Below are 20,883 nucleotides of genomic sequence, written 5' to 3'. Positions count from 1 at the left end.
AAAATGTTCTGCTAATTATCTGATCTACATTTTAGAAATTGATTTGAAGCTGATTCCATCTGTTTAGCATGCACCAGAGTGCAGAGGAAAGTGGCTTGGGTATAGGACAGGCTTTGCATAGTCTTGCTATGTAACATGATTACATTTAGTGGTAAAACAGCATGGGGGACACATCTGCTCAGATTATTTCCAGGAGGGAGACACTTCTATTTTAGTTAAATGACAAATCAGCTGGCTTTTGAATATTTACACTGTAGGATGCAAGAATTAGATGTGAGCTGGATGTGAAAAGTATCATCCTACAGGTAACTTTAGAGGGCAATATAAACACCAATGTGCATGGGAGTGTACTAACTGTGCTGTCTCCCATTTAATACAACCATAGTTTGGACAAACAAGGATGGGGTGTTATTTTCATCTGAATCTAAAATAGGTGTTTACTTTCTGATTGAAGACGTGGATATTAGAGTTATGTGTTCATTTACTGTGCATGACAAAAGAGTTATTCCAGCAAGTTTTACAGGGAGTGGGTGTATAATCATTGCAATTATGTCTGCCTAACAATCTCCAGAAATTTCATAGGAAACGAAACATATTTTATATTATATATATTTTTTTCAATATGTAAAAGTACACAAAAGATATAGTGATGTCTTAACTAAACCTATCCTGACTGAGTCTTCGCAGAATAGAAGGGAGTATGTAGCGGCTATGTGGATGGTCCCAACGTCAGGGGCAGCCCCCAGTTTTCAAGTTATTTCAGTGTGAATATTCTTTCATACTGACCAACTGTAAAACTTTTTTTTTCTCATGTTCTATCCATCTTTTAAAAGAATACCTGGCTCTTCATCATGCAGTGGAAGAACTCAAAGCTTGTATATGACATGCTTATCTTATGCTAAGAAAAACACAGCAGTATTGTCCTCAATCAAACTCTTGTACAAGATTGTCTAAGGCCATAACTCGTATAAGAGATTATCGATGGCTAGTTTATGAATAACTTGTGTTTGTGGATGATTTTTAAATGGCGTCACTTTATGCCATAAGATAACAAATCACTGATAGATCTCTGCTGTGATCTGAGGGCTAGTCTTGGCTTTATTGATGTGATGTAGATCTCTTGTGTAACGTGAACCTAACAACGAACATAAAAATCCAACATTCATTTCAATCCATCAGAGAGGCTGCCACCTTTTCTCATAGTGTGCAAGCACGGTCACCGCTAGGGAGGAGCGAAGTTTTGAAAAATTTGATTCAGCAACTTTGCCGAAGAAAGCCAAAAAATTCGATTTGTTACAAATTAATTTGTCACGGATCACTATAAATCAGGTACACCCAGGCCACTCTGCCCTAGGGTACGGCCAGATGGAGTGGCTGTGCTGCAGGAGGGTTGCGGCCATGCTACGTTGAAGAACCACATGGGCAATTAGCCCATAGCTGTCTTTCATTTAATAATGACGACTGCACTGTATAGTTCTTCTTCATTGTTATTGGCCACATGGCACCTTTAAACAGGGGCTGTTGCTGGTATGGGGTTTGGCTGGTTAGGTTGGGTGAACAATATGCATATTGTCTCTGTTGTGACGTGCAATCTCCTGCAGGTTATTTGACAGTTAACAATGAATATTAATCAGCTCTGGCATACCCACTTCTCCAACCCCAGAACTCTCTTGCCATACAGGTGGGAGCCCTTCTTCTGCCATATGCTTTTCCTCCTTTTCCACATAATCTAATATCGATGAGAATATGTCATCAGGAGCATCCAGATCCTCTTCTCTATGCATCTTGCTGACTTTTCTAGGATGTGGAAGCTTTAAGGATGATTTGGAAGAAGTAAAGCCAGCAAAAGATGAGGATGGTCATCATTAAGACCTGTCCCCCCTAAGGGGTGCAGACTGGATGTATTGGTTGGCACACTGGCACCAGAATAATAAAGGCTTCCATTTTATGGAATTGTCCATCAATATGCTATTGAATTACATTTACGGCTGATATAGGAATAAGTAAATGTTGGAATAAATAAATAAAACTGATACAGAATAAGTCTCCCTGCACTTTCGCTGCACACTCCCTCTCCAATATTTTTCTATTAATAATTTTCAGCAACACTGTCCCTAGCCGATGAGCTCTTGCCATGTCTCTCCCTATGCTCAGCTCACAGGAGAATGGCAGAGACCATGCACCTATGAGGGTTTTATGGGGCTGTGACATCAAAGAGGATGGCTATCTGTGAATTGGCTGGCCGCACGGCATTTTGGGTGATCTTGCACTCCTGAGCTTCTTACTTTCGGTTTGTAACACGTGCAGCTGCCATTTTAGGAAAAACTGATTTGTTACCACCAAGCATGAGGAAATTCAGATTAATTGTGAATCAAAGTTTTCCTAAACATTTGACTGATTTTAGCTTTGAATGCTTTGCTTCACTTAACACTAGTCATGGCTGCTGGATTACAAGGTGGTCATAACACCTGCTTACAAGCAGTGTATAATGCAATAAAAAAATGAATCAAGCAAGCAAAGGAGGCAATATGGACAATCACAATATATAAGTAAGTGCCTTGTATTAACTTTCTTTACGTGATAAATGTAATTTGCTGAAATGAGACCTCTTCTCCGTGCCAAAACCTTTCCAGTCAATCAAAAAAAGTTTTTTCCTTCTTCATTCCCAAGATATTCTTCACCTTGTACAAATTATCAGACCTGTCCAGGGAGGAGTCAGCAATAGATATTCTGGAATAGTGGTTTAACACAGCAGGTTTAAGAAGAGACACATAAAAGGAGTTGGGAACACATGATGAGGCACAAAGGTGCAGTTTGTAGCAAACCAAGTTCAATTTCTTCAACACTTCAAAATAACCAATAAAATGAGGAGCAAACTTATAGGATGGAATGTTCGGTATAATATTCCTTGATAAAAGACAGACCTTGGCCCAGCAGAGAACTGAGGTGGAGACCTGCGGTTACGATCTAAGAACTTCTTCATACAAGCAGAAGCCTGTAGCAAGGAAGTTTTTGTCTCTTACCAGATCTGGCAGAAATTCCTGACAGTGCAGTCAGGGCCAGAACAACTGAGGACATAGTTAACAGCAGAGGCACTCTTAGTTGACGGCCATAAACAATGAAGAAGGGAGTCTTCCTGGAGGATTCACTAAAATGATTGTTTTATGAAAACTCAGTCCTGAGAAGCAACCGACCAATAATCATGACGTGCGGAAGTGAAATGTTGCAGATAATTGATCTTCATTTGATTGACCTGCTCCACTTGTCTGTTAGATTGTGGGTGACAGGCAGAAGAAAAGTCCAGCTAGACCTCCAATAGCTTGCAAGTAGCTCTTCAAAACCTAGAGGTGAACTGCACTTCCCAATCAGACACAATGTGAGAGAAAAAAGTGTTCCACAAATACAACCACAACTCCCCAAAAATTTGAACGCTGTATAAAATGTAAATAAATGTAATTAAAAACAGAACACAATGATTTTCATATCTCATAGAACTATATTTTCTTCACAACAGAACGTAGAACACATATCTGATGAGACATCTTACCATTTCATGGGGGGAAATAATTACCCATTTAGAACTTGATGGCTGCAATGCATCTCAAAAAGCTAAAATAGGGGTAACAAAAGGCACGGCCTAGTAAAAAAAAGCTGGAGGAGCTATTTGCAACTAAGTCACATGACTAAGTGCCGAAGAAGCATGTTAGAAAAGCAGAGTCTCTCTGAAACAAAGATGGGAAGAGGTTCACCAATCTATGTAAAAGTGCACTGCATCTAAAAATTGCAGAACAATTTCATAAAAATGTGCCTCAATGTAAAAGTGCTAACATTTTGAATATCCCACCATGTACAGTACATAATATCATCAAAATATTCAGACAATCTGAAAAATTAATGTGTGCAAGGGACAAGGCTGACGGTCAATATTGGATGCTTGTCATCTACAGGCCTTCAGGTGGCACTGCCTTAAAAACAGGTATGATTCTTTACATTGCATGAGCTCAAGAACACTTCCAGAAATCATTGTTTGTGAAGACATCTGTGCAATCCACAAATGCAATCTGTATCATGCAAAGAAGAAGCTATATAAAACAAGACCCAGAAACACCACCATTTTCTCCGGGCCAAAGATTTTTTTAAATGATCTGAGGCAAACTGGAACAGGACAGAGCATCAGAATTATTTTCTTTCAAATGGAAATGCAGGAAGAAATCAAACCTGGAGAAGAACAAGCTTGACTTGGGATGAGCCACTGGGCAGGCTTGATGTAGGTCAGGTTTTTATGGTCAGTGAAGATAGCAACTGGATGACTGGCTCACGTTAGTAGGTGACCCCACTCCTTTAAAGCCATGTTAATTGCCAGTAAGACTAGTTCACGTGTGCCCCCGGACTGCCTCTCCATGCCGCCGCCGGAACTCCGCCCCCACCCCCATTATAGTCAATGGGGACGGAGCAGCAGTTCGGGGGCACACGTGAACTAGCGGCAGGACGGATCCGACAGGCTGTTCACCCGCCGGAACAGCCTGCCGGAGTCTCCTGACGCTAATGTGAAAGTACCCTAACGCTCTGTTACTGATAAAAAAAAGTTGCATTCAGCTGAGGAGAAAGACTTTGGAAAGAAGCCACAAGTGACCATCTTACCAGAGGAACTCTTCTGAGTGAGGTTCCAGCACCCACTGAGGAGGCATCTTCCTTCAGGAAAAACTGCTTCAAGATATCAGGATGGTGCAAAATCAAGGCAGACGAGAAGGCCTGTTTGAGGGCCTGGAATACAGTCTTTGTGTGTACACTGCCTGGCATTCATTCTTTTGTGGGTAACAGCAGAGGGGAAGTGAGCATGGAGAATAAATTGATGGTAATAATTGGCTAAGCCAAAGAACCACTGAATAGCATGCAGGCCAGTAGGATGGGGCAACTCCAGTACCGCTAAGAGTTTCTGAGTACCGTCAGAAATGATGTAACTCAGGAAGGGTAAGGATGTTTTTTTAAACAGACATTTTTCAAGCTTTGCAGCCATTGCAGGACGATATAAACATGTCTCCTAGTCATCTAGGTATACTACATCTAGTAGTATACTACAACACAAGAGTTGAGCAGGTCATGGAAGACATGATTCACAAACTTCTGGAAGAGAGCAGGCACGTTGCAGAAACCAAGGGGCATAATGAGTATTAAAATATGTCTTCCATTTGTTACTCTCACAAAGTCGAATCAAGTTGTATGCCCTTTGAAGATTAAAGGGCACCTGTTTGCAGATTTGTACCTATGGAATTGACTGACCTTTTGCACATTCTAATATATGCAAATGAACCTCTAGGAGCAATGGGGGATTACCAATATTCCTAGAGGCCCTGCTCTCTCTGTAACTTCTCTGCCCTCTGCACTTTGATTGACAGGTCCAGGCAATAGAAACATCTTGACCAGTGATGAGCAGCAGAGGCAATATCCGAATTTGTGATATTTTGTGAATATTTGGGTGAATATTCGCGAAACGAAATTTCGCGATACGAAAATTTGTGATAAACACTACTCCTAAAGTCAAAGATATTGCAGCCTTCTCATTGGCCCACAAGCAAGAAGCTGTGAGGGATCATGGGTACTGATGGAAAAAATTCTCAAATATTCGCGATTACGAAGATATTGCACTATATTCTAGATATTCGCGAATTCTCGAAATGCCAATATTTGCAATAAAAATTTGCGATTAGAATATTCGCGATCAACACTAGTCTTCACATCTGGCCCTGACTTCTCTTAAAGTCAATCAAAAAGCAAAGGGTGTTGTAGTTGCAAAGAGACCAGAGGTTCAGGAGTAATGTGGCAAAAATGTATCTTCATATATGCCAGTTTCCTGGATAGAGACAGAAATCTATCACAGATCTGAGCTGCCCTAGATTTTATTTAGGCACATGGACTGCCAGAGGACGTTACTAATTTATGACAAGGCCTGCACCTTGTCATAAATTAGGTGTATCCTCTAGCAGCAGGGGTTATCATAGACTGGCATAAAACATTTACACACGTGATGACTGAAGAAGAGAAATGGCAGATACGCGCAAAACAATGCAGTTACTACTATGAAGCCCCCAAAAATTGGGAAAAGGTGACACCATTATTTCTGTGTATATACTATACTTGACTATTATATACTGTTCAGGTCACAATTTTTATCAGTCTTTTAAGTTGAGAGGTGAAGATGAATTTTTTGTTGGATGGGAAAGTCATAAAGACATATACAGTACCGTATATGCATATGATATCAAGTATATAAATATCCCACTAATGGAACTCATTTACTGTATACTTTGAAGGGAAAAAGACTAGGCATTGTTTTTTCTGAATTTGCTTAGATAGCATTTTTTGCAGCTTTTTTAGGCTAGAAACACCAGCTCCAGTTGCTGCATGGAAGTCCATGGGAAACATTCAATGCAGGACATATAGGCATTTTTTATGTGGGTCTTTTGGGTCAATGGTGTTTTTTCTAATCACATCATTACCTGTGTTTGATGTTTTTTTCCCAAATGCCTTCCATTTTTCTCACATAGATCTCCATAGGATTTTTTGCAGCTTCAAAATATGCATGTGTAACATGTGTTGGCATTTTTGTAATGGCTTTTTTTTAACCATATAGCTCTACAGAAGAAGTGACATCACGGGGGCACAGACTTTCTTTAAAAAAATGCTAAGCATTGCAATCAACACCATTTAAAAATGCCAGGTGGTAAAATATAATATATGGGCAAAAATTCCTCAAAAAGGCTACAAGAAAAACAAAATGTTTAGGCTATTTTTGGACCAGAAAAACACCAACACTAAAACTGTGTGTGAAGGAGACCTAATGTCCTAGACCAATGTCAAAGCTGAGGAGCTGGAGCTCTAATCCTTATGTTGGGTTCAAGGGAAGATAAAGTTATACAGTATATCAATGAGACTAATAATAATACTGGCAGTAGCTTCAGGGTATCATTTGAATTATGCTTACTTTCTTGATCTTTCTATTCGAATGGAATGTTCTTTGCCATCATGAAATTTCTTTTTTTCGGGTCTAATGATTATTTGATGTGGTTCTTTAGATCCTGAAACAGCAACTTCCAACTTGCCTTTTCTTAACAGAACTGCATAAAAAGCCTGAACAATAAATATAAAAGAGGTAAGTTTTAAAGTAAGTCATGTTTTTTATTAGAATACTAAATATCAAAATTATTGAATGGGTATAAATTTTTAATAAAACACCAAATCACAGATGTTGAATAGATCCAACTAAATAACCCCCTTCACAAGAGAAAGTCATCTGAACCCACCAATTTCGGATGACTGTCTTATGTGTATGGGTCCTCTGGACTTTCCCCAACAGATGATGCTGAATGTGAATATTGATGATTTGTTTTGGCAACAGACAAACTGCTAATTAGAACAACCAATAAGAAAACTCCAGTACTGTATATATAATACACTGGGGTCTAGTGTACAATACTATAACTAAAAAAAGAAGAAACCAACCAATAATCACCCAAAAAAATAGGAAAACACTCATATAAAATATATGCAGTTTTATTATTAATTAAAGTATACACAAAAAATAACGTAAGGCACAAGGTCATGGGAAAACGGGGGACCCCATGTAATGGGGAAATTGCCCCCACGCTTACACGTACCGCAATAACAGGGAGACAAACCAGAAAATCTGACAATAATCAACCACACATAATGGGCCCAATAATAAATACCCATACATTACATATGACTAGATACATACCCAAATAGATAGATGTAAATTGAAAAGGCTTCGTCAGGAGGTACGACTCTGCCCAGATATCCGGCGCTACCACACATCATGGGTAATTGATACACTCCTATGTCTTTCTCTCGTGTGATTAAGAACAAGTGATTGTTGTAGTATACCTACCATTGCTGTGTCTTCGCCTGATTATAAGTCTGTACAGCTGTGACCAGACCTCTTGCTTTTTAGTAATTGGTGGCTGGTCAATGATTATTTGGGTATGTATCTGGTCATATGTAATGTATGGGTATTTATTATTGGGCCTATTATGTGTGGTTGATTATGGTCAGATTTTCTGGTTTGTCTCCGTGTTATTGCGGTACGTGAGAGGGTGGGGGCAATTTCCCCGTTACACGGGGTCCCCGTTTTCCCATGACCTTGTGCCTTACGTTATTTTTTGTGTATACTTTAATTATTAATAAAACTGCATATATTTTATATGAGTGTTTTCCTATTTTTTGGGGGGTTATTGGTTGGTTTCTTCTTTTTTAGGTAACAGACAAACGGCTGCCATAGGTGTCTGACAATGGCATAGAACACATCCATGCACTGTATGCAAGAGTTGAAATGAATGAATGGCACCTTAAGACAGGGAAAGATCAGTAAGACTTTGGGAACTGAAAATTAAAGGGGAACTGAAAAGTTAAAAAGAATGTAGACAATGTTTCTTAATTGCTTATGTCTTGTGGATAGAAATATGTGTAAAGCTAAGTATAACGATAAAATTTAAGAAGAAACATTGGCCCTGCCCCTGATTTACCAAGGCTGGCGTGTGCTACACCAGCCTTCATAGGGCCTTGTCATAAATTACTTGACTCCTCCAGTTCTCCATGTGCCAGAATTAAATATATGGCAGCTCAGAGTCATTATTTATGTCTATTTGTGGCGAAAATAATGATGAATTAGCTGGGCCGATGGCACTGCCCTTGTAATGCTCTTACTCCACCCTTGTCATGCCGCTATTTGTAGACTTGGCAAGGGGAGCGTAAAATGCAAATTGCGACTAGAAAAAAGCAAAAAATTAGTGATAAAGAGAATGATAATTCCCCACTGTGTTCCATTTGTTCATTTTAGGAAAAAAATCATCACATTTTTACTTTACCTGTCCACTTTGTCTACGCTTTCTTCTTGGTGAAATAAGAGATCCTCCATTGCCAAATAATATCATTCCAGACTCATTTTTGGTGCTGAATGATAGTGTAATTTCTGTCCCGACATCCATTGATACTGGTGGCACTTCTATATAACCAGGTTTTGAAAAACTGACTGATAGCACTTTCTGTAAATGAAAGAAAACCGAACACAAGTATAACACCCATTTACACATAGCATTTAATGTAGATGAAACTGAAAATTACTTTGTATATGTCATATTTAAACAAATGTACAGAATGTTGAGATAACTGACCCCCATATGCCTAAAAGAATAAAGTAGAGTAAATCATTTTGGTAATATCAACCAGCCTTGGGGGTAACTGATAACTGATCCATGCTAAAGGTGGCCCTACACTTTAGGCTGATCCTCCTAGAAACATACACTCTTGACTGAAAGTGCATTTGTTCTCCATTAAGGAGAGGAGATTAAACTGCTGCCAGACACCTCTGACATTGGCTTATCTCCTTTGAGAACATAGGATTGACAATTTTGTAATTCAACATTTGCCATCAGTGGAGAACCAAGTCAACATCATACACATTAGATGTTCGGCTTGTCCTGCTGGAACTGGTGGGTTTGGATGACATTCATCTAATGTGTTTAGGTGTGAGCCTTAGATTATGTGTACAAACATTATGTAAAACAGAGTTAGCTACTGATAAGGATACTTATTCTATTGATAGGGATCACTTTCCCTAACTATTTTATGTGGCATTTCAATGCATATGGTTGGACAAAGGATGGGTATTGAATAAGAGACATTTGGTACTCCTATTGTTCCTTTCTTATATTCTTGAATGACTAATACATGTGGAGCATTTCTATTGTTCAGAAATTATTTAGATGGAATTATACTTATGCAGTATGTACTATGTAACACAAAGAGTTATCTCGTAGCTTGGTCTGCTTGTAATTCAGCACTGTATGCCTAGAAGCAGTTTTTCTCTTATGATAACAGCTTAGAAAGGCCAGACCTGTTTATAAAGGGATAGTCTTTATTTCATTTTGTATGAATGGGGAAAACTTAGACGCGAGGTTTTCCAGATACTTTGTATCACCACCATTCCAACACCATATCCATCTAGGACAAGAGGACCTGATGACTGTTTTGCCTCCATGTCCTTTCCATGAGCTAATTCCCCACACTTGTTAGCACTGTAAAACCAGTGAAGAACAGATCCCAGCACATGTTCTCACCATCCATTAAAGTAAGGGATTCAATAAACATGGCCTACGTTGACAATCCTTATTGTATACTCATGTATTCATTTGTATAGGTTTGGGAAAGCTACAGTGTGATGACGATGGTAAAGATGAATATGCTATACTTATTATTCTAGTTATTTATTATTGTTCTTAACCCCTTAAAGGGCTTCTCTGGGAATGAATTAAAATGGACACCAGCAACCTGTCCTACAATCTAAGTAGGACTGGCTGACTCCACTTGCAGAGACTGTAGGATTAGTTACACTTGACAGACATGTGTATTTTTTAACATTGTCAGCTATGTAGCTACTTTATATGTAATGTAGTCTTTTATTTAGTGACTTTGCAATGAATATGGTGAATATTCTGTGTAGTATAGCAGAGAGTGGATAAAAAATATTACAACAGCATGGTCTATGTGAAGGTGTGAATACATGACAGTATTATCTCATTATTTGTTGCTTATAATAAAGTTGTTTTACAACCTTCATCAGAAGTCTAATCCATAAACCATGTGAAATGATCTCTGCTGAAAAGCATACAGGTAATATTATAATGCAGTAAACCGGCTGTGAACAAAATGTAACAGGATTATAAATCTCTTTATTTTTTCAAAGATGCTCAGTCTGAAAAGTAAGTTTAATTAACTGCCACAAGAGTTGTTAGAACTTGCTCTCACAAAGACCAATGGAGAGCCAGATGTCCTGCTGAGTTTTACCAACACCTTAAAAAATCTTGTTTTTATACCTGTTTTGATATTTAACTTCATACTCTAGCTGTAATGCCATATAGAAGACAGTACATTAATTTCTGAATTAATTTTTCCTCACTTTTCAGTGCCCCTTTTCAACACTGCCATAGAAAACAGCGGCCTACGACTTTTATGTTCGTTCTATAATGTATATGGATGAGATTTCGTCTCAAGCTTGAGCTGTGTACAAGACTTGAACAACTCAATTCATCATATATAGGGCTGAGGTAATCAGCTAAGTGCTGTACTCTGCTTTTTCCATCAGCATCATGGAGCCTCTCTGCTGTGGTGCAGTTAGCAGGGACGGTGGGCTCACTATACACTTTCAAAGCAGCACGCAGACAGTTAAACTACAGTTTCAGAGATACTGCCACCCTCAGCCCGATCCCTTGTACACGATTAATAGGCCCAATGCCCTGGTATGAGAAATCCCCATCTGTTTTAGTATTCAGCGTGTGCTCCAGTGGTGGGACCCTCAGCTATCAAGAATTTATCACCCATCCTTTGGACAGGTGTTAACTGTACATGGTGGGAAAACCTGATTAATGTCATGAGCTCAATTGCTATTGAAGGTGTTCATGGTGGAAAGGAGCCAAGTTCCAAGTATAACCTGCTACAGGTACTTCCTAGGGTACGACCACATTGCTGTGCCGTGTTGCGGCTCTGCTGCAGTTAAGTATCGGGCTGCAGAAGGCAATAATTAAGCAAATGAAGACTTCACTGTTTAGTTGGCCTGCATTGTTAATGGATGTGTGGTAATGAAGGTGTTGTGTGGCCATTAATCGTTTTGTGACCAGCCTTAATGACCAAGCATTTTTTATTTTTATTTTTGTCACATTTCAAGAGGTATAACTTTTTCGTCACTGCAGCCATATGAGGGCTTGCTTTCTCAGGATAAGTCATAGTTTTGAATGACACCATTTTGGGGTACACATAACTTATTGATTAACCTTTATTAACTCTTTTTTTGGAGGGTTGAGGAATGATAAAAAAAACAGCAGTACTGCCACCTAGTTTTGACGGAGTGCTGTCCGCATCTTTTGCGGCCCCATTAAAGTGAATGGGTCCGCATCCGAGCTGCAAAAACGGCGGCTCGGATGCGGACCAAAACAACAGTTGTGTGCATGAGGCCTAAATAACATGATATCTTGTCACTTTCTATATAAGGAGAGGTTAGGAACATTACAGAGTTTAGTGTATTTGTAGTTTAGGTAAGCACAAGAATGTAGCTAACTGGCCAGCTCATCCTGGACCTGTATCTGATGACCAGTCTTACAAATGGACTCTATGACACCCGTGTTCATGAGAAGCCTCCGGTACCTGAGCACACTACACAGTTTTGTGCACCTGTATAGTTTTCCATATCCCAAGGTAGAAGATTGGATTAGTAACCTCTACAAACACTGTAACGGCCTTACTGGTTGCAAGATGTTGCTCAAAGTATTACCCCCACATCTGAATGCTAAGGTACAAGTCAGTTAGCAAAGTGCAAAGTAAGAAAGATTGCCTCAAATATTTTAAAGACACCTTTTGGCCTATGATTATCTTCATAGGTTTGAGAACTGTAACATCTGAAGACACTGTATTCCTGTGTAACATCAGCCGGTCCATTGCAAGTAAGACTTATACTGAACTGTTGGCATTTGAAACCGTTCTATTGCACCAATGTCTCCTCATTGCTTCCTGCACTACATTTGCACCGCAAAGTGCTGCCGTCATGACAACAGGGACCCTTCCTTGCACTGTAAAACCCTCAAAACCAAGAGCACCTTGACCGCCATCAGGCAGGAGAATCGGAGTGTGCCCTGAAGGCAAGAACCAGTGCACCCTTCCCGTCAATGCATGCCTGCCCATTGGAGGTTCAGAACCATAAGTATGACTAATAAAAGCCTGGATGCTGCACATGGTGATAACAGCGTCTTAAAAATATTGTTTTTGACTATAAGTCTACATCGGTTATAGTACCATTAAATCCTCTGATAGACTGTAAGTATAGTATAATCATTTATACCAAGTGATAGCAGCCACTGATACTGGATTCTACCCTTGGTCAACAGAAAAAAACTGCACGTTGAATACATGAGTTATTGATCTCTATATTTTTAACTCTAGAAGCATGAGGAAAGTTGTAAATCACTGATGCTCAGATAACAGGGTTTAGTGAACCAGAATACTTTTGGCAGTCTGTCTTCCTATAGCAATATTAGTTTTTACAGCTTTATGCTGGTTATAGAATATAGTCATAAAACCTATGGAAAATTTGGATTCTGACCTGTTCATAAATATAAAAAAAATCCGACATAGATAAAATGAACGGGCTAAATTATCATCTGCACTGTGGAGCACAACTTTGAATCTCCAAAACATGAATTTATCAAGTTTTGTAGAAAATAGGCCTCCGCTTTTACAGTTCTTTTTTATGGATGCAGGTTTTATACCTTGAGATTTGCGATGGGGGGCACTACTCAACCACTTGGCTGTAAATAGAGGACTCTTCAATGAATTTTAAGCATGGCAACTATATATTTGTCAATGTTTAATACCGCAGCTCTCTAAATTCAAGTTGTGTGTTTATTTCTAGTGTAATGTAGAATGAAGTCATGCTTTTGAAGTTTCTCTTCAAATGCCATTAACAGATCTTGGTTTAAGATGACTTCCCTTACAGCGCTCTAGTAAATTAGTCTAACTGGTTATGTTCAGAATGAACATCTTGCAAAATAAAATTATAGCTTACAGCACATTTTTACTTCTGTGAAAGGTTGTTGGAAGCATGAACAGGTATGGGGGCTTTATAAAGAAGCGTTAAATCTCAAAAAGAAATAGGTTATAGCTTTTGATTGCTGATAATGATATAGACCTAAACCTGCCTGATGATAATGGCATAGTACTATCATTGTACATCATGGTTGAATTACTAAAGATTTATATGTCCACCACTTCCCTAGATTACATTTAACTCTTTTGTCCAATCTGATGAGGAAGAGATAAAAATGGAGCTTAAATATTGCAGATGATATCTTATACCTGGCATTGGTACTGTCATTGTATCATGTGTGGCGTGAAAAACTGTATTTTGGTAAAAGACCGGTAAAGTGGTTTCTGTGCCGTCTTTTGCTCGCTTGGCTTCTATAGAAGTGAAAGGACTGGTGGTCATGAATGCGCACCATGTGAACTAGGCCTTAGGCAATACACGGACACAGTTCCGTGTGCATTCCGCATCACGGATGCGGACCCATTCACTTCAATGGGTCCGCAAATCCGGAATTGCAGAACGGCCGCACGGAACGGGACCCCTCGGAAGCACTACGGAGTGCTTCCGTGGGGTTGCGTCCCATACTTCCGTTCCGCAAACAGATAGAACATGTCCTATCTTTTTGCAGAACGGGCGGATCGCGGACCCATTAAAGTGAATGGGTCCGCGATCTGATGCGGCTGACCTACGGCCGGCAATCGTGCATTGCACGGGCACGGGTCACACACGTTCGTGTGAACTCGGCCTTACAAAAACAGCAAAAAAAGGTGAACCCTTTAACAATAATAGAACAAATACAGATAAAAAATGTGAACTGTAAACAAAATATGGAACATAAACCAGATGGAAACAAAAATTGAACAAGTTGTAAAAAGAAACTATCTGTACTGCACATCTGTTTTTTCATGTGCAATTGTCAATGAGCCTTTAGGCCCCATGCACACAGCCGTGTCTGTATTTTGGTCCACAAAACAATGGATCCTCAAAATACAGATACCTTCCGTGTGCATTCTGTATTGTTCTCACGTACATCAATAGAAAAAGTTATTCTTGTCTGCAGTACGGACAAGAATAAGACATGTTCCATAATTTGCAGAAAGAAAAAAAAACACTAATAGAAGTGAATGGGTCAGTGTGCTATCAGCAAAAAAAATGTGGTGTGATACAAATGTGATACGAATGTATAAGAATGAGTGGAATAATGGTGATTGACACTCAAGTAGTCATGAAACCTTAGTTAGTATAGCCGTGTATATAAGTGGAAAAGTACTGAGGGTACTGGAGTTCAGGAAAACAGAGAAGATTCTCAGGCATGGTCACAAATTAGGAAAACAAGTTATTGTACATGAACACATGAAGTGTTCATAATAAGATTTTTCTCAAAATAAGACTTTTTTCTCTGTGCATGATCACGCGCTTACATGCCCAATCACGAGTTTATGAAATCATATTTGCTTATAAAATTAGGGGGGCTTCCACGAGGAATTTGGGATTTGTTGGAGACGAACTGAAATAGTGAAGGCGCTTGAGATGTTTTTTTTGTAATGCGCATAGGAGATTTTTGGAACTCAGGTATGTTTGTGTGTTGAAATGTTCCTTGTGGGACCTACATCTGTTATCTGTACTGTCAGACTTGTTTGTTTCATGTATGTATGGTTATGTGTTACAAGCTGAATGTTCAATTAACACCAAGGATCTAACCTCATGCAGTATTAAGGAGACAATGACTGGTGTAGGGAGAATCAAACGGCCCAGCTCGGAGGTTTGCACTTAGATGACATAGAGGGGAGGGAGGAGAAAAGGTGGTCAGGACAGAACATTATTAATAATGAAACCAGGAAAAGAAAAATGGGACTATGTTCCCCAAGAGAAATGTTATCTGCATGAATTTGAACAATGCGTTATTTCATTACAGAACAGCGCAAAACCTGTTTTACCCCTTTGAATCCTTGGTATCGTGTTGTTGACCGTTTCCGAGGTTGGAGCCTGGACTCCAGGTATCAAGATAACTAACACAGGACGGTCAACACAAAGATGGGGATGGACATATTCTATACAGAATCGCACCCAGGACAGCTGGGCTCCCCCTGACTGGGGCTGCAGCCCTGGGCGAGCGGCTCTTGAGTCGCCCCCAGCGCCGTTACAGGGGGGCCAGGAGGTGGAGGTCCTTCTTAAATATGGCAGAGCAGGCATCTGCTTACCCTGATGGCAGGTGCCTGCTCTGGCAGTAAATTACCGGAGGAGAGGAGGCGGGCGGCAAGGGATGCTGTTCTAGCAGCTCCCCACTTCTCCCTCGTGCGCCCTCTGTGATGCCGGAATATGACGTCATTCTGGCCCCGGCATACTAAACGGCGCACTGGAGGACTGAGGAGCTGCACCACACTGGACCCCAGGGAGGTGAGTGTTTAAGTGTTTGACTGAGTGAGTGTCTGCCTGTGAATTTATGTCAGTGAGTGAGTGTATGTCTGTCAGTAAATGTATGTGTGTCTGTCACTGATATTCTGATTGCCTGATTGGAGACGGGAAGGAATTTTTTATTCCCCTAAAGTGAGGAAAATTGGCCTCTACCTCACAGTTTTTTTTTTTTTTTGCCTTCCTCTGGATCAACTTGCAGGCCTTATGTACTATGTTACTATGAGTGTCTGTGTGTGTATGTCAGTGAGTGAGTGTATGTCAGTGAGTGTGGATGTCTGTCGGTCAGTAAGTGTCTGTGTGTTTGTCAGTGAGTATATGTGTGTGTTTGTCTGCCAGTGAGTTAGTGTCTGTCAGTGAGTTTCCGTGTGTGTGTGTTTCAGTGGGTAGGTGTATGTCTGTCAGTGAGTGTCTGTCAGTGAGTATGTCTGTCAGTGAGTTTTTTTGTGTACGTCATTGAGTGAGTGTCTGAGTGCGTGTCTGTCTGTCAGTGTGTGTCTGTCAGTGAGGGAGTGACATGAGGGGGCGGCAAAATGGATCTTTGCCTAGGGCGGCAAAAATCCTTGCACCGGCCCTGCGTGTCCAGATAACCAAGCCTGTCGCATGATAAATGTTACTTTAGATGGAAAACTTTGGGCCGGAGCACTGGTAGATAGCGGCTACCGACCTTCTTATGGTGTACATGAAGGAACAGGAAAAGTTGTTGTACGGTCCGAAGTAAACATTACTTGCTGTCAGCAACCTGCTGATTTTCCTGCCTTAAATTGGACTGCAAGATATAATCTTGTAAAAGAGTGTGCTAATAAGACTGTACCTAATATAACTTTCGAGTTCAATTTGACAGATATTAATGTTTTGTCCTGCAATAATGCTTTTAACATCCAAGGTCGAGAATGGTGGTGGAGTCAATATTTGGTGTTCTTGACGCTAAACACAGTTGTACTACATTCTGCACATATTAAAAGACTGCCATCTACCTGTGAAAAGGTGTTCCAACATGCTCAAAAGACTGTTATTCATGCTCAAGTGTTGTTTCCACCCTCAAGAGAATGTAAAACCAGAAGAAAGAGGGCGTGGTATGACACATTGCTGGGAGGATACGGCTCACTAACAGGGACAATAAATGGCTTTGACATTGAAACTTTAGCAAACAGAATGAACAATGCAGGAAGTAAAATCAATGATACATTAATCTTGCAATCTAAGTTGATGCCTATTATCTTTCATCCAGCTAGATTTTCTGCTGGAGTAGAAGGTATGATGAATAACCTTATAAATGCTTCAAATAATTTTGCTTTGGGATTTGATGTTAATGTGACCAAATTTATAAATTGGACAGTGTGTACATTGCAGACCCTTTATCAACAGCAACAAAAAGTGAATATGCAGACGATGTTAATGACAGGAAATGAACAAGTGTGGAGGGCCGTATTCAATTCTAGCCTTCCTAAGTCTAGTTGGAAACATCTGGAAGCTCAAAAGATGGGCTGCAATGATACTACCTGTTTAGGCACTGTAATCATGTATAATGTTACTAAATCAAATATTATGTGCAGATATGTAGTGATGCCATTAATAATAGGTGCCGCTGAGACTTAACATTATTGGAGCCCAGAATTATATGGCACTCATATAGATAAGGATAACAGGACTCATGATTTATATCTGTGTGATCAGACATTTGAAGGGCGTATATGTAAATAGCAATTTGCTGTATTTGAACCATGTTTTTTTTGCAGAATACGGTAAATGTAAGTGGAATATTCTACCTTTAACTTACACAATGATGGTTGAAGTGGCTCCACAGACCATTTGTATGGTTACTAATACTCCAGTGGTATGGAACATGACCGTTCCTTTCTCAGGATGTATTAGAAATCTATCTTCCATTACTTGGCAAAACGAAGCATTTATATTGCAGCGAGACAGAGAAGTAGTGGTATCACGTTATTAGTCTGTGGAATCGCTCGATGCGCCCCAATGGGACTTTAATTTGACAAAATTATATAATATCATAAATCAATCAAATTTAGTGAAAGATCATAAAAAATATTTGAATCAAACTCTTGCTCAACACATAGTGGCCACAACCATAGTAGGTGAAAGACTTGTAAGGATGGGATCAAGTATACAGGAGGCTACATCACATCATTGGTGGGATGTCTTCCTGGGATACTCCCCATCTGCTACCAAAGTCTTGAACTTTCTGGTACACCCTCTTTTGGTGATCATGATAGTTATTGTGATCTTGTCCATTTGGAACATATACACTGCTCAAAAAAATAAAGGGAACACTTAAACAACACAATGTAACTCCAAGTCAATCACACTTCTGTGAAATCAAACTGTCCACTTAGGAAGCAACACTGAGTGACAATCAATTTCACATGCTGTTGTGCAAATGGGATAGACAACAGGTGGAAATTATAGGCAATTAGCTTTATAGCCAATAAAGGAGCGGTTCTGCAGGTGGTGACCTGACCACTTCTCAGTTCCTATGCTTCCTGGCTGATGTTTTGGTCACATTTGAATGCTGCCGGTGCTTTCACTCTAGTGGTAGCATGAGACAGAGTCTACAACCCACACAAGTGGCTCAGGTAGTGCAGCTTATCCAGGATGGCACATCAATGCGAGCTGTGGCAAGAAGGTTTGCTGTGTCTGTCAGCGTAGTGTCCAGAGCATGGAGGCGCTACCAGGAGACAGGCCAGTACATCAGGAGACATGGAGGAGGCAACAACCCAGCAGCAGGACCGCTACCTCCGCCTTTGTGCAAGGAGGAACAGGAGGAGCACTGCCAGAGTCCTGCAAAATGACCTCCAGCAGGCCACAAATGTGCATGTGTCTGCTCAAACGGTCAGAAACAGACTCCATGATGGTGATATGAGGGCCCGACGTCCACAGGTGGGGGTTGTGCTTACAGCCCAACACCGTGCAGGACGTTTGGCATTTGCCAGAAAACACCAAGATTGGCAAATTCGCCACTGGCGCCCTGTGCTCTTCACACATGAAAGCAGGTTCACACTGAGCACATGTGACAGACGTGACAGAGTCTGGAGACGCCGTGGAGAACGTTCTGCTGCCTGCAACATCCTCCAGCATGACCGGTTTGGCATTGGGTCAGTAATGGTGTGGGGTGGCATTTCTTTGGAGGGCCGCACAGCCCTCCATGTGCTTGCCAGAGGTATCCTGACTGCCATTAGGTACCGAGATGAGATCCTCAGACCCCTTGTGAGACCATATGCTGGTGCGGTTGGCCCTGGGTTCCTCCTAATGCAAGACAATGCTAGACCTCATGTGGCTGGAGTGTGTCAGCAGTTCCTGCAAGACGAAGGCATTGATGCTATGGACTGGCCCGCCCATTCCCCAGACCTGAATTCAATTGAGCACATCTGGGACATCATGTCTCGCTCTATCCACCAACGTCACGTTGCACCACAGACTGTCCAGGAGTTGGCAGATGCTTTAGTCCAGGTCTGGGAGGAGATCCCTCAGGAGACCGTCCGCCACCTCATCAGGAGCATGCACAGGCATTGTAGGGAGGTCATACAGGCACGTGGAGGCCACACACACTACTGAGCCTCATTTTGACTTGTTTTAAGGACATTACATCAAAGTTGGATCAGCCTGTAGTGTGTTTTTCCACATTAATTTTGAGGGTGACCTCAAATCCAGACCTCCACGGGTTAAAAAATTTGATTTCCATTATTTTTTTTTTGTGTGATTTTGTTGTCAGCACATTCAACTATGTAAAGAACAAAGTATTTCAGAAGAATATTTAATTAATTCAGATCCAGGATGTGTTATTTTTGTGTTCCCTTTCTTTTTTTGAGCAGTGTACATAGCTTATAAAACATGTTGTCAAAGGCCAAAATTGGCCATGGTTTCATATACTAATTGAGTTTCAATCAAGGGTCGTTTGTGATCCAAATGTGATACGAATGTATAAGAATGAGTGGTATAATGGTGATTAACACTCAAGTAGTCATGAAACCTTAGTTAGTATAGCCGTGTATATAAGTGGAAAAATACTGAGGGTACTGGAGTTCAGGAAAACAAAGAAGATTCTCAGGCATTGTCACAAATCAGGAAAACAAGTTATTGTGCATGAAAACATGAAGTGTTCATAATAAGATTTTTTTCATAATAATACTTTTCTTTTAATAAGACTTTTCTCATAATAATACTTTTCTCATAATAAGACTTTTCTCATAATAATACTTTTCTCATAATAAGACTTTTCTCTCTGCGCATGATCAAGTAAATATGATAACACGCTTACATGCCCAATCACGAGTTTATGAAATCATATTTGCTTAAGAAATGACGGGGACTTCCACAGGGAATTTGGGATTCGTTGAAGATGCGGCAGACGTGCCTTGCGCTGTTCCCAGATTTTTCCCCGTGATGATTGTTGGAATCCCCCAATCTGTGGGCAATGGGTGATGCTACAATATCTGGTGATGTATTGATGCTTTCCTCTTACTTACTCATGATAGTCAAGATAACTGTAGTTTTATAATTATGACAACTCTTATTGTCAATCATAATTTTATTATCATTAATCATAAATAAAGTAATTGTTTTGCTTTAACTCACTTAAGGTCCTAGTCTGTGTGCTAGTGAGCGCTCCGTAGTAATGTTAGCAACACTTTTATCAGCAAAACAAGTGGATAGCACAAAAATGAAAAATATGGTTATGTACATAAGCCTTAGTTAAAAAAAAACTATTAACTTGTGTTGTTCAGACAATATGATTTGTAAAGAGGTGGTGTTAGAACGTTAGCCAGTCAGAATTTTCTATATTTTTGCATACATTTGAACTAAAA

At 40.2% G+C, this 20,883-nt stretch overlaps 1 protein-coding gene across 2 annotated transcripts in view; it reads right to left on the bottom strand.

The window, feature by feature from the left end:
* The window catches only part of LAMA2 (laminin subunit alpha 2), a 1,085,231-nt gene that overhangs the window by 41,427 nt on the left and 1,022,921 nt on the right, over positions 1-20,883 (bottom strand). For both annotated transcript variants that reach the window (XM_040429125.1, XM_040429126.1), the window contains 2 exons: positions 8,883-9,059; positions 6,983-7,128 (listed from right to left, as the gene is read on the bottom strand). In XM_040429125.1, coding sequence (XP_040285059.1) covers positions 6,983-7,128; positions 8,883-9,059 — 323 coding nt within the window. The remainder of the gene's footprint in view (positions 1-6,982; positions 7,129-8,882; positions 9,060-20,883) is intronic.

This window comes from Bufo bufo, chromosome 4, assembly GCF_905171765.1.
Source record: "Bufo bufo chromosome 4, aBufBuf1.1, whole genome shotgun sequence".
Classification (NCBI taxonomy): domain Eukaryota; kingdom Metazoa; phylum Chordata; class Amphibia; order Anura; family Bufonidae; genus Bufo; species Bufo bufo.
This window is presented reverse-complemented; position numbering and strand designations above follow the sequence as displayed.